Source organism: Apostichopus japonicus, chromosome 16 (genome assembly GCF_037975245.1).
Source record: "Apostichopus japonicus isolate 1M-3 chromosome 16, ASM3797524v1, whole genome shotgun sequence".
Taxonomy (NCBI): Eukaryota; Metazoa; Echinodermata; class Holothuroidea; order Aspidochirotida; family Stichopodidae; genus Apostichopus; species Apostichopus japonicus.
In genome coordinates, this window is record NC_092576.1 from 4,716,163 (window position 1) to 4,730,516 (window position 14,354).

A 14,354-nucleotide genomic window follows, 5' to 3' on the forward strand; every position below is an offset into this window, starting at 1 on the left:
TTTGCAGCAACTTCTAGTCACGTAGTCTGACATGGCTGGTATATTAGGAAAAGTTGTGAATGAAGTAGGGCACATATTCCAAAATAATCGTAATGTAATCCAAGGTCCCCAAAGGTCAATTATGGGTCAAAATGGGGTTTTTTTTTTGGCAATAACTTGTGAAACTACCATTGACATGGTCCGACATGGTTATATTTGTGGACTAGTTGTGAATGGGGTAAAGGATCGTTTCCAAACATAACAGTCATGTGATCCAAGGTCAACAAAGGTCAATTAGGGGTCAAAAACTAGTATTTTTGCAATAACTTGAGAACCAAATGTCCATAGCATCTGGGTGACCTTTGACCTCAGGTTGACCTCCAGTGACCTGTATAAGCTTCTAACAAGTTGATCATTTGAAGTTTCGTGGCCATATTCCAATCTAAATTGCCCATAAGTTGACTCCTCCGCAAACTGAATGTACGAAGTTATTAGAGATCAAGGTTTGGTTTGGTTTTGTAATACTTGGTGTGTGGATTCATAACATTGAGTACAAGAAAGCTATTGTTTTTTATGGAGGTGTGTATAGCCACGTACAGTAGACTGACCTGTGTTATCCTGCCATAGTGCTATTGTAACAGCTAGTTCTGGTTATACTAATAAGCAGAAGGCTAGTCCATTAAAGTCATCGAAACCTCAATGCATTTGGCATTCTGGTTCCTTTAAGGGATATGTGCTTTCATCGTTTGACCATATTAAAGTTGAACAATAACTAAAAGGTTAAAATGTTTGCCGTACTGACATGCTACCCTGATGGATCATAAATCTGCCTTATGTTTATTATTGTATGGGGTTTATTTTCTCAGCAAGTAGCCTGTTGATGGTGACCTTATCAAGAAGAAAAAAGGAAGAAAACTGAAGTTTAATTCATCTTCCGACATAAATTGATCATCAGCCATCACAAAATAATTGGAATACAATTACATTGTGTTACCATAAGGTCTGATATTCAGAATGGCCTCCATAGACCTGTGGACACGGATTGCTGTAGAATATACGGAGGAAGACATCTGAGTTTATTATAAAACAATGACATACGGCAAATATTACTGTTGGTTTGTATGACTAAAATTATTGATAAACCAAAGCACCTTTAAGGGACATCCTCACTACATGCGGATGTGTAGACCTGAGAAATGCAGAGGATTCAAGGGTGCTGGTGGTACTGTTAGTGGTGGTGAAGGGGGGGGTCTCCGACTTTTGAGGTAGGGGACTGAACTCTTAGAGTCCATAATATAGATCTATAATTAGGTCTATAGGAAAGGTGCTCATCAACTCTTTTGATGTTTTGTGTGATGTCCTTTGCCCGAAGGAGGGGTATAATTCTGGTAAAACTCAAAGTAGAAAGTTCCCCTCACCCCTGGTTGATACTGGGGCATTTGGTGTTATACCATTATATCATCCCCAACCTCCCTGCAACCTTTTCGCTCGATGTCGTTAAGGCTACCGTCGCATCCTACCTGTCGGTCGACCTTTTCCAGACGTAGGTCACGAACGAGATACCAAAACCATGTTGCAGATGGAATGTTTAATTAATAAGTTACTTGGTTGCGATGACACAGTTCCAACAAGAGTGGTAGATAGTGCTGTTTTGATAATTACCATATCTACTGTAAGTTGACGTAATGTAAAAAAAAAAATACAGAAAAGAAGAATAGCTTTAAAATAATTCCTTACAAATAAAGTAGTACCAATTATTATTCGATCATTCACTCAATGAGTATGCTTCAAGACTATAGTGAGTTTGATACGCATTGTTCAGATCCTTAGCGGCATATTTATGGCAAATCTGATAACATCTCCAGGCAACAAAACATTATGTTAATTTACTTCAATGATGCAACTGGATTATTGCATGATTGTGACCAGCAAGGAGAAACTTTATACACTTGTGGAATGTGATTTGTGATGGACCTTAAATGTATGATAGATAATGATATCCATTTGTATTTGATGTCTTTGTCTACAAATTCAACATGCAAGTTTCACCTTTTAAATTACTCCACATTATGGCGATTGCTGTGGCTGAACGCCATAGTTGCATCAAGGTTAAATCAATTGCTCCAATGTTGTAAAAAAGTTGTTCGTCTCAATGAATATCTTTGGACTTAGTCACCACCATATCGTCACCCTCACCCACATTTATTTCATTTATGCCATTACTTTACTAAATATAGCGAGATGTCCTAAGACCGTCCTATTATCATATGAAAAGAGACAACATTTATAGGCGAATTTGTTAGTCACAAGACTTACTATGCTCATCGTACCCCCCCCCTCCCTCCCCTCCACCCTCTCCCAACCCGTTTGGGTCGTTCACAATTGATCTAACCATTAAAATATTTCACAATAACATTTAGCTCAGTGATATAATGTTCACTCAATAATGTGGAACCACAGTATAGGCTAATTCATTTAGATCGGGTTTGCATAGTTATTTATAGTGTAGTAGTTGGAGTACATTCAGTTGATTCTACACATACTTTAGGAATATGCTAGTTCATATATTTATTTGAACTTGGAGAGTTTGTGAAACGATGGTATGCTGATTGTACGCTGATTGTGTGATGATTGTATGAGGAGTGTATGTTGTAGAACATAATGCTACTCTGGTTTACATGTATAGTGTAATGTTCGTTAGCCTATATTTTGGGCAACCTTTCACAATAAGGTATGTAGGCCACATGGCATAGTACATACACATACATTCGGGAAATTCCACTTGGTATTATTAGCACTGTCTCGTAATTACTTCAGCTAAATCTGTACCGTTTTGTGATCTGATATGCGAAATCTACTATGAAAAACACACTGTTGAACATCCAATTTCAACATTGGTCATTTATTTGAATCCAAATAGTCTTTGGTACCAAACCAGGTCATAAACTGGACTACCCTATTCATATTGCAAAACAAAGTTCAGGAAGTAGTAGAAGCAATATGTCTAGGCAATGAGGAATTGCATATGAAATGCAGGTAAATACATGCAGGCATAGCTGATGTACATGTTGCAACATTCTGAGTCATATAAATGAAATAAACATACCGTATCAAAACTGCACAAGGAATACCAAATGACAATGTAATACACAACAGACCCTTTATCCTGTTGTAGAAAGTAATTATTAGAAAGTCGATTAATCTAGTGGTGTACAAAAGCTTACTTTGACTTCCCAACAACCTACTACAGCGTACGCCCATTTAAATACAAACTAACAGCTACTTTATACTGACACTACCTAACTGCTTACCACTATTACAAAACAAAATAAAAACGGCGTGTTTAACACATCAATTCCATACCTTAAATAATTCCATTTTATCGTACACTAGGCTACGTCTCTCTGTGTAATAGGTCTAGATAGTATCGCCTTCACACACTACAACTGGCATTACAAATGAAACAACGTAAGGTTCATGGTGCAAGGTCAAATGACACAGAAAATCAAAACAACGAAACGCGTTACACTTACAGAGATCCTTCGTATGGAACGCCGAAAGGTCACATGGTGTGATACCACCCCTAACAGGGTATAGCGATGAAACAGGAGTGGAAATATTTTATAAAGAAGGAATGTGAGCCGAGGGTCGTTTAAGCCGATTGCTGCTGACGGGTTTGGAAGCATCGTCCCCCAGAATAGAATACATATAAGATGCCCCTCGAGTAGGCTAAATATTAGAAGCCTCCCTCCCCCTGTCCCCGAATAGAATAAGTATTAGACGTCAAATGCATGTTGCATTTTCGAGGGTATATTTAGAAAAGGTAACGTTGTGCTAATAAATACTATTGGGATCTTGTGTGAGGTCGGGAAGCGCAGTAAAACTCCCCACCCCTTCTGCGTTTGGAATCGTTTGTGATCGCTAGGATCAGCCAAGCAGTCGGAAACACTTCGAAGGGCTTTGTTGTCATATCAGCGAATTAAATCAGACCTACAAGATATTTGCTCGTCGGATACCATACTTTGATATTTTAAACACAGTCATGGTTTCGACTGCTAGGGCTGACAACAATTACTTGAATCATTTGCTTCAGAATACAACATTAAACATGGAATTGACCGTCTATAGCGGGACTTTTGAGCTAACACTAACACTCCTCGTAATATTGTATTGTAAGGGCGACACCTTTAAGCAATCTACCTGGCGATCATATTTCTATAATGTTGTTGTTTTGACTGCAACCTCAGCGGTTCCTGTCAGGGTGGTCGAGGGCTAGCCTAGGTCTCTTCAAGTTTTCTTAAGTAAATTTTGCATATGATAGTAGCAGTTACTCTTTGTCCCACACTTCACGGTTCCAATATTAACCACGGGCTCCCATAGGAGATAGAAGAGAGGATAGAGGAGAGAGGAGAAAAGAAGATAAAGGAAGAAGAAATTGTAGTCCGGTTGGTTATGTCGACATGGAAACGATTGTCGCCGGTTACAAGTAATGTCCCTGAGTAACGATGCTTGGGGTCACCCATGGTAGGGTTACAAGGGAGACACGAAATCCTTCCAAGACGGCAAGAAATACGAATATGTAATATATATCATTACTATACTTATTATTATTACTAAGTTCACCAATCATAATGGTTATGTAATACAACAGTATCCATTATCATAAAATATTTGTATTGGTTTCTAACCGCTATTGCACAAATCATAACAACCATAGGTGTACAGCATTTCTTTACAAACCTCTTAGGCTTATTTTCTTTTTAATACAAACAAACTGTGTAGGCAGTCGAGTTGCGTCGGGCCGTGATCGGTCGTGTGTGTGCGGATGGCTTTAGAAACTTTATAAAATTAACTCTAGACAACTTACCACATACAAACACGAAAGGGATGAATTTATCTAGTGCCCTCTGTTATTTTAATTTAGAAATCGTTCATGCAGACGTGAGATTTGATTTTAGCCATAGCGGTTTTGTTTGACAGACTTATAAGGCCTAGCAGAAGCGCATATGCAGTATTTTAAAGGTGTGGAGCGGTTGACTCCGACTGATTTAAGTAGAGATATGAACCTTTCGAGAAGGACCAGAGGCGAATGAAGGATTTTATAAAGGAGAGCTTTGAGTCCTAGGTTGTTAAAGACGAATCTCATTTAGGTGGAGCGGGACTGGTGATCCATTAAGGAAAACACCGATATGCAATCATTGACACGTTTTTTTTAGGATATATACATATTGTGGTGTATACATAATTTAGGGCGGGATGTTATCCTGAGATCGTTGGCGTCGAATCCAATTTGTGGATGTCAAGGGGCTCAGAGAAACAGTGAACAGTTCAAAAGTCACACGGTGTATTTTGAGACATATTTAGAAAATATTGGTTTAAAATTATGTGTTGACCCTATAAAAGGCCTACTTGCTACTTTTTGAATTTGTGTCAGGTTAACGGGGTACACCAGGAGTGGCCTAATTAATCGCCAACTAAATGTAAATATTCCTCGACTGAACCACGCCCCCCTCCCCACCTGGCTGACGATTGAGACGAGGGAGAGGTGTAACGATCTGATCCCACCTCTCTGCGCATGTCACTGACCTAAACAATAAATTCCCTCTAATCGTTCCGCCTCTGGTCCTCCCCTCCCCGGATTTAGCTTTAGATTATCGTCAAGATTGATTCAACACAGAATAATTGTTGAATTGCATCCATTCCCCTTGCCGTCGTAAGAATGCTGTTGCTGTACTCTATAATGCTGCCCTATGCCATCATAGTGAAAGACAGTTTGGCAGTTTGTAGTAATAGTCTACTTTCCAAACATGGATGATTCAGTCTCTTGTCGTAGGTTATTCTTCAGGGATGCGTCTACCATGTGAAATCTCTACATGTAATGTACTGAGGCAAGTGATATTTGTACTATATTGAACGTTTGCATAAACATGACCTTCATTAGTCTCCGGTGACACATAAATAAGCAATAATATCAGTTAAACTGTACATTTCCAGTTGAGGTTAAAAGGTAATTTTGTGTATACTTGTGAGGGTATATGTGAGAGAGTCTTAAAACGTTTTTAAAGACTCCTCCTTTACGTCTTAAAGATAAGGGACATCACCCGTGTGAGTATATGCCTGTTAAAGTGTAACTGTAACTCATGGACTTAAGTTTAAAAAAAAAAAACTTGTAAGGTAATTGTGCCCACGCAAATTGGCAAATCGACCGAAACCATCGCTAACATGTAAATTAGTTTCTTAATTAATAACCTGCAACGGACACGACATAAATCGGATTAATTTTAGAAGTATAACATGTCGGTCTGTTCCGGGTATGAGTTTAACTCTTGTGCGGTAACTCTATCATACATAATTGCGGAAATAGTACATCGATTTGGGGTGTAACCGTTGCCAGGATATGGGCAAATTTTACTTTCAATTGCAATTGATGGCAGTATGTTATGTTTTCTAATCTCAATAATGGTGGTTTTAAGAGGAAGTTGCTGGTTGGCCTTTCATTTTCATGTTTATTTATGAATCAGATTCATTATTTTGTGTCGTTCAAAAGTAATGCAACTGCAAGTTCGAACAATACGTAAAGAGGTAAAAATAAAAGCAGCTTTTGCTTTAACATGGATAGATATCGTTTAATAATTGTCTTGATTTTTATAAACTTTGCCGGTTTTCATGGATTTAATAACACAATATCAGTCAGACTGATCGAAAGAAATTCTGTGATCTTGGAATGTACTGGATCTGCGACAAAAGGAAACAAATGGTTTCTTAACGATCGTGAAATATTTGCAAATAGATTTCGGATTTATTCTTTGTCGGGTGTCACGTTATCAAAGAGCTACTCATTATCAATCTCAGACGTTACATTCAATCATGAAGGATTGTATAGATGTAACCGTAATTATACCCATGTTGTGAGCTACAACGTGACAACAGGAGGTAAGTAAATAAACATTAAAGCTTCCTGTCGTGTTAGGAATTTGCAGTCCTAGTTAATGTCAAGAACCTCAAAATTAGAAATAGTCCTGAATTTAATATTATGCATTTTTTGTTGTAACTACTCCAAATTATTTTCATCCATGTCAATATACTTGTATTATACTTGTATTGCAACATGCTCAAAAATGCGCCACGCTGGTAGATTGTAAATTTCTCAAACATATAAGCGTCAGTAGTATAAGAATACTTTTGTCTCTCTTACCAGGGATTTGTTAGGGGCCTGCTCTGTGTTACTTGTTATGAATTTACAATCCTAGTTAAAACCAAGGACCTAAATCTTAGGAATAATTCTGTAATTAGTATTATTCATATTTTTCTTTTGGTAATAATTCCAAATTATTTCATTCATGAAGTCAAACTTAAACTGAAACATGTACAGTTCATACACTTTGGATCAAATGCGCCACCCTCATAGATTTTAAAATTCTCAAACACAAGCGTTAGTAGTATAACAAAACTGCTGTTTCTCTCACCAGGAAGTTGTTAGGACCTTGATCTTACAATGATTGTCAGCCCAACGGTTCATTAATAGACGATGTTAATATAGTAATTATATATAGTAAATATATAGTATATATATTTAGCGACACGGTAATTTTTGCGTATCTCGATCAATGACATGTTACTTCTGGTCATTTGGGACAGAAGTTGCATATGATGTTAAAACAAATTGTTAATTACAACGTAAATATTTTAGATTATTTCCCTTTTCAGTGATCCCAGAGCTTACTTTGTCATTTGGCGAGCATAGATTTAGTAAATCGCGAAGTACATATGACTACGTGGTAATCGCAGGCGAGCCTCTGGAGATCAAATGCATGGCGTTTGGATCAAGAATTACTTAATGAAGTAGTTTCGATTATTAAAATTATACTCTTCTAGCTGTATTGAAGCTTTAGTAAGTTCACTTTACGCCTACTGTTAGTAAATTTAAAAACATATCTTTCCGAAGTGAAGATAACCAATACGGTCACTATAAATCACTACTAAAGCTCATCGGGATTATATACTAAATAATAAACTGTTCGAGAAAAATTGCAAATCACTCAATCACTAATGTTGCGTTTTATAAACATTTCCATTAAAAAAATATATAGATGGTAGACGGTAGGACATTGCAGATCGATGAAAAAGGAATTCATGACAATAAAACAAGGTTTTGTCGAATATTATGACGCCGAAATGTGTAATGACAATGTTAGAAATATCTTTGATTAGCGTTGCTAGTATCATAATTGTGTATTTCATTGTTGGTAAACACGAACTATTTAAAAAGCGTGAGAAATAAACTGTGAAATCTATGCGTGTAAAACTTGCGACGACCTCTGATAAGTCAGTTAAACTGCACAGTTTGTTGCTTTCTGTATATATCATAATTGCTAAAACTGTATTGGTCATCTACAGAATAATTTTTCTCTGAAAGTTCTGCGAAATACAGCAACAGGATTGGTTTTTTGTTATTCAAACATATTGGTTTTTGTCTTTTGAAATCGAAATTAATGTATGTTTCAGAAATAACTAATACTTCGAACACTAACATACTTACGTCTACTTTGTTTAACACTATACATTGCGCACACAAGTAGATATTTGAATTTTGAAAATATTTGTCGTAATTTAAAGTTAGAATCTGACAACAATACAGTTTTCTTTCATTTTTCCTAATTAAAAGAGAATTTTACGATATCTTTTAAGTTCAATTTGTTCTTTGTACGTGAATTACACCACTAAAAAGATAGAAATGTCTGAACGATGAAATTTTCATTTGAATCTGATTCATTTGATTTAATTCGGCACACTACTGAATAAATTAAAGCTTTTAAATTTAAGAATTCTTTTTGTGATTCATGAGAGAAATGCCTGTATAAGATTTTTCTTAGAATCTATAACGTTGTATTTATTATATTACGTAATACTCAAGATATTGTTGAAGAAATAGTAAGAAAGTAATTTTTTAAACACAACCTGGTGCATTGAGTCAATCATGCCGATAAACGGACAGCATGTAAGTTACTTTAATGACTTTTGTTTTACAGAGGATGACAATGACTATAACCCAGCAATTGACCATGAAATGTGATACCTTTATGATTGTGTGTTCCCTTCATTTAAATTTTTCGAACCATGTTTGTTTATATAAACATTCACCCACACTGGCTACATGACTTGTACAATAGAAAGAAAAGCAAAGACTGTTTTTTTCTAGCTCAATTGTCATCAGGAAATAACAACACTGTTTCAATATATAAATATATGTAACTATATATATATATATATATTTCTTTCAGATTCGCAAGAATTGCAAAGTTCTCAGTAAGTAACGCCAATCCTATTTTGTTCTATTGAGCTTGTTATTAATTTAGCATGATGTAAACTTAAATGATTGCATAGATAGATAGACAGACAGACAGACAGACAGACAGACAGTCAGACAGACAGACAGACAGACAGATAGATAGACAGATAGATAGAGCGTTAAAGCTAGGGGAAAGGAGAATTTTTGCCGCGGTCCAAGCTTGGAGACAAATCATACAATAATTTTCAGTGTAATTGAGTCATAAGAGAAGATGTTATTCCCTAATCCCTTCATGATAAATTTGCAATCAATAATTAACTATGATAAGCTTTGTAATAAACATGACTGAATGGACATCGAAAGCACAACATTAATATATTTTTTTATGATTTATTGAATGTCCTTTGTCCGTAGATTAACATCGAAGTCGGCGTTAGCAGAGAGTTCCAATTGGGTTTATTCAAGGCGTTCACAGTAAACTGAGGAAAACTCAAATTGGGGCAGATTAGAAAGGGCAAAACTTTTCTTAATATTTTAACATTCCAAACAATTTCCAGACATTGAAGATTGCATGTTAAAGCATAAGCATTTCTGTGAAGTAACATGTTTTCATATCGACTGTCGAATGTAGATGTTTGTACATAAATGACTATTATATGATTGAAAGGGATACAGATTGCAATTAATATATTTGCATATGGTCGAATGATAGAAAAGATATGAAAATATGGATGTAACTATGTTTTCATTTCTCCTACTCCCCCCCCCCCCTCCCAAAACAAAACAGACCCTGCGACTGGTTGATATTTTGCTGAGTTGCTATGTTATATTCGGGTTCAATTTCCAAATAAAGTTGCAGTTTCGTACTTTAATATCTGCCCATGAAGTGGATTCTGGCTAGTACCAAATCATGAGTTTATCAAACTTTGTAATTTGTTAATGATAATTTTATTAAGTTTGGTATTATGCTTTTATCGGACTACCACGTAACAACCTTTCGTGTAAGCAGTAGTTTACCTGTGAAGATTTTTAACTGACATACTCGTCTATATTTTCTGACATTAGACAAAACATGTAGTTTTAGATATCAGTGTATTAATAAAGATTAATGATCTTGTCATTTAAACGTTACATACTTGAAGATAAAAGTGACAAATAACTGATTTCGTGTAATCATTGCTAGCAAACGGAATCGTCTTTAAAAAGCATTTTCTGCTTGAACTTTACCTTTCATTTTCCATTTGGGCAGAATATAAGAATAATGCAGCGACATCCGAACAAAGAGAACGTTCTATAGACTCTGGTAAGTTAAGAAAGAAATTGTTTATGCTATATACTAATACCATTATTATGAATACAGTTTAATATAAAAGTTTCAAAGTAATTTTCAAATTAGTAACAAGCTTGGTCATATCAACGATCATTTATAATGATGTTTCTGAGAAAAGTTGAAAGTGCTGATACTTCAAGTAGTTTCGCAACGTTATTCATTCTTATATGTAAATGTTTCTTTTGCAGTAGGATCTTGTGAGTCTTAGCTAGTAGTTATGTGTGTTACGCTTTAACGGAATTAATCCTTCATCTTCATTTGTCACTCTCTTGGAGGAAACAAAATCAAGTGCATCAAATTTGATTATATTTGTATTGTTGTATATGTCATTTTTCTAGTTAGTCCAAATATCGTGTCCAGCAAAGTATCTATTTTCAATATCGAAGTCTGCTAAGCATGTATAGTTTCGAAAGGGTTGCAATAACAAATTTACTAAATTAGCTGACATCAAATATGAATAAGCTGCATCCGTTAGTTAGTGGTCATGGTTAGGCCAGCTACCAAAGTGCTCAACTTTTCTGTATTAGGTACTGGTTAATCGAAATTATGAAACTTTACTAACATCGTAATCACTTGTTACTTTAATTTGTAGTCGGTACAACATCGAAGAGTGTGAAGCGAAATTCTAAAGCGAGAAGGAAGAGAAAGGGTCCTAATGATATCAAACTGATGACGCCGCTTCCAGGAGAAGGTTTAATCACGACCTGGACTGCTATATCTACCGTGATTTCGTCAAATGAAACGCAGTTTGTCGTAAAATCCGTAAGAAGTTAACATAAATTCCACCTTAACCACTCCTTATGTAACTAGGGATCTATATAGAGCAAGTTCTGGGACAAGTCAAATGATACGCAGTTCGTCGCAAAATCCGTAAAAAGCTAACATAAATTCCACTTTAAATACTCCTTATGTAACTAGGGGTCTATATAGAGCAAGTTCTGGGACAGGGGACAATAATATCACGACATTTCCTTTTAAAGTCTTCAATACTGCAATTATAGTATCAAATAGTATTACAATATGTTTTGTCCGCATTACCCGGTAGGCCATTGCAGGGTTCGGGAGGTTTTGAGTGGGGTCAGGGTTTTTCTATTTTGTTTTCTCTTCTTCTTTGTGTGTTTTTGTTTAGAGACACACACATATATATATATATATATATATATATATATATATATATATATATATATATATATATATAAATATGTATATTTTCAAAGTTCAAAGTATAGGGAGTGCTCTTCTCATTAAGCCATAAATGTTTTGTTAAAGCACTTCCTTAAATTATATGTATGTTTGTTACTTGTGATGAAACAAATGAAATGAAAGCTGTTTATTGAGTTCAATGGAGATTAGACTGATGAACTCAGTATTGTGTATATATGTGATAGTACTACTATCAAGCTGTACACTGAGTTTGAAGGAGACTAGAATGAAGAACTCGGTATGGTGTTTATATATGTGATCATACTGCCGTAGAGCTGTATTCTAGTTTGAAGGTGGGCGAATACATTTCCAAGATTACGAAGCTAGCACGCTAGCAAGGGGGTTCATCATGATTATATCAATGGTAATAATGAACAATTCATTACTTGCACAAAGATTTCGGTGTAACAATAAGGCTGAAAAACTGATATGTCAATGACGTGCAATTATCTCAATGCAAACTGGGCCTGTCTACTCAAATACGTGGAGCTATGGTATAGGAATACACATGCAACTCACATGCAACTACTGTTCATGTTCCACAACCGTGCATCAGTAACTACTGCGCTGTGTTCGTAACACGGTAATTTGTGTTACAAGTGGCACAGTAATTACTGCAAAGCTGTAACACGTTCCCATGTTAGACAAAGAACTGCGCGACTGGACATGGAGTCTAGATGAGTATTTGACTTGGTAAACTATTACTATATTAAGACCTAATTTAGACGTGGAACTACCCATAAGGCTAATCTAGGTCCCCCCTCCCACACCTTAGGTCCCACTTTGTGTATCTGTTATGTACGGTTTCTATTTGAGACTTGCACACTCACCTGTCCGTGAAGAATGTTTCAATCAAATGGATTTACTAATACGATTAGAAAAAAGTAAGGCTACCATCTGAATTTCGCATGCAGTATAAAATAACCGCCGCAGTGTGTCGGCTACGTGTTGTGCCAGCGCCGACCATACACTCCGTATTGTACGGCTAGGGAGTAGTGTTCGTTACCCAGCCGCCTCGCATTTTCACCTTTCGGACTCGTAGTTCCGAGTGTAAGCTGTGCAACCTGTAACACATGTTACCTTGTTGCGAACACAGCGCAGTAGTTACTGATGCACGGTTGTGGAACATGAACAGTAGTTACTTTACTAGCTATGAGTATCGGGTGTGCAACTGCACAGGCCTACAGTACGTACACATATGCGATTACCTACTCCAGTTACACCATAAACAAAGATGATATTGTTCTGCAGTGAGGCCTACTGTAAGGTTACGTTTTATTGTAGCTAAATATATACCCAGGGGATTAACAATTACAGTATTCAAGCTCAAATCATGCATTCTACTGTGCTCGTGTTTATTTTCAATTATTCGCGCGCCTTGTCAGGTGACTACACGTGATGTATCTCCACATGTCAATCATCACCGAAATCGGGATTTGGAATATGTTAATGAGCTAAATCGATGATATGTCGATTTAAATAGGTTTTGTCAATTTGAGTTGCTAGAAACTGGTATAAGTCCACGGAAATTGACTTGTACCGATTTAATTCGACATATCATCGATTTAAACTGGTAAATGTCGATTTAAATTGACATATCATCGATTTATTTTACATATCATCGATTTATATTGGTATATGTCGATTAAAATCGGTATATGTCCATTTAAACTGGTATTAGTCGAATTAAATTGGTATATGTCGATTTAAATTGACATATACCGATTTAATTCGACATATCATCGATTTAAACTGGTATATGTCGATTTAATATACCGATATATTGTACTTATCATCGATTTAAATTGGTAAATGTCGATTTAAATCGATGATATTTCGAATTAAACTGGTTTATATCGATTTAAATCGATGATATGTAGAATTAAACTGGTATATGTCGATTTAAATAGGTAGAAGTCAATTTAAGCTGCTGGAAAGTGGTATAATTCGAAGGAAATTGGTATTTGTCGATTTAAATCGGTATAAGTCGATCTCCCACGATTTGAGACTGATGGCCCGCCATACAGACAATGTTTATGTAACAGTGGAACCTACAGTCTTCAAGAAGTCTTTCACATTGAATTAGTCCTTGTGCTTCACTTTCAAACCTTTAGCAGCTCTAAACAGGTTGAAGTAGTATCCAATTATGAACACTATGATCAACCACCGTTTGTAATGTGTACATGACATTTAAGTGCCTATTAGTGAGAATCCATGAATAATTCATTTGTTGGTCACTATTTGTGAACTCTGAAGCTACTGATTTGTTGCGTGCTTGCTCAGAAGGAGAAACCCATTTGCACACACAAACATGTTTGCATAACCAATCTAATAATAAAATTCTAATTTCCTTGTTTCGATTAGATTGTTGACTATAACGTGGGTATTTCCTTGTTGCATAAGTCTTATATACCCATTGACATTTTTCTTTCGATTTTATGTGCTCACTGGTTATATTCAATCCATTCTAGCTTAATATATCTGTAATTTAAGACAAACAAAATGCTAGATATTCGCTGCAACCTTTATTCACTAAAACGTCAAGTAGACACA

The 14,354-nt window shown here is 35.9% G+C and overlaps 1 protein-coding gene across 1 annotated transcript in view; it reads right to left on the minus strand.

Moving 5' to 3' along the window:
* LOC139983190 (uncharacterized) overlaps nt 1-3,461 on the minus strand; it is a 43,808-nt gene extending 40,347 nt beyond the window's left edge. Inside the window, exon 1 of the mRNA XM_071996579.1 lies at nt 3,343-3,461. Coding sequence (XP_071852680.1) covers nt 3,343-3,357 — 15 coding nt within the window. The 5' untranslated portion in view covers nt 3,358-3,461. The remainder of the gene's footprint in view (nt 1-3,342) is intronic.
* Between the last annotated feature and the right edge of the window lie 10,893 nt (nt 3,462-14,354).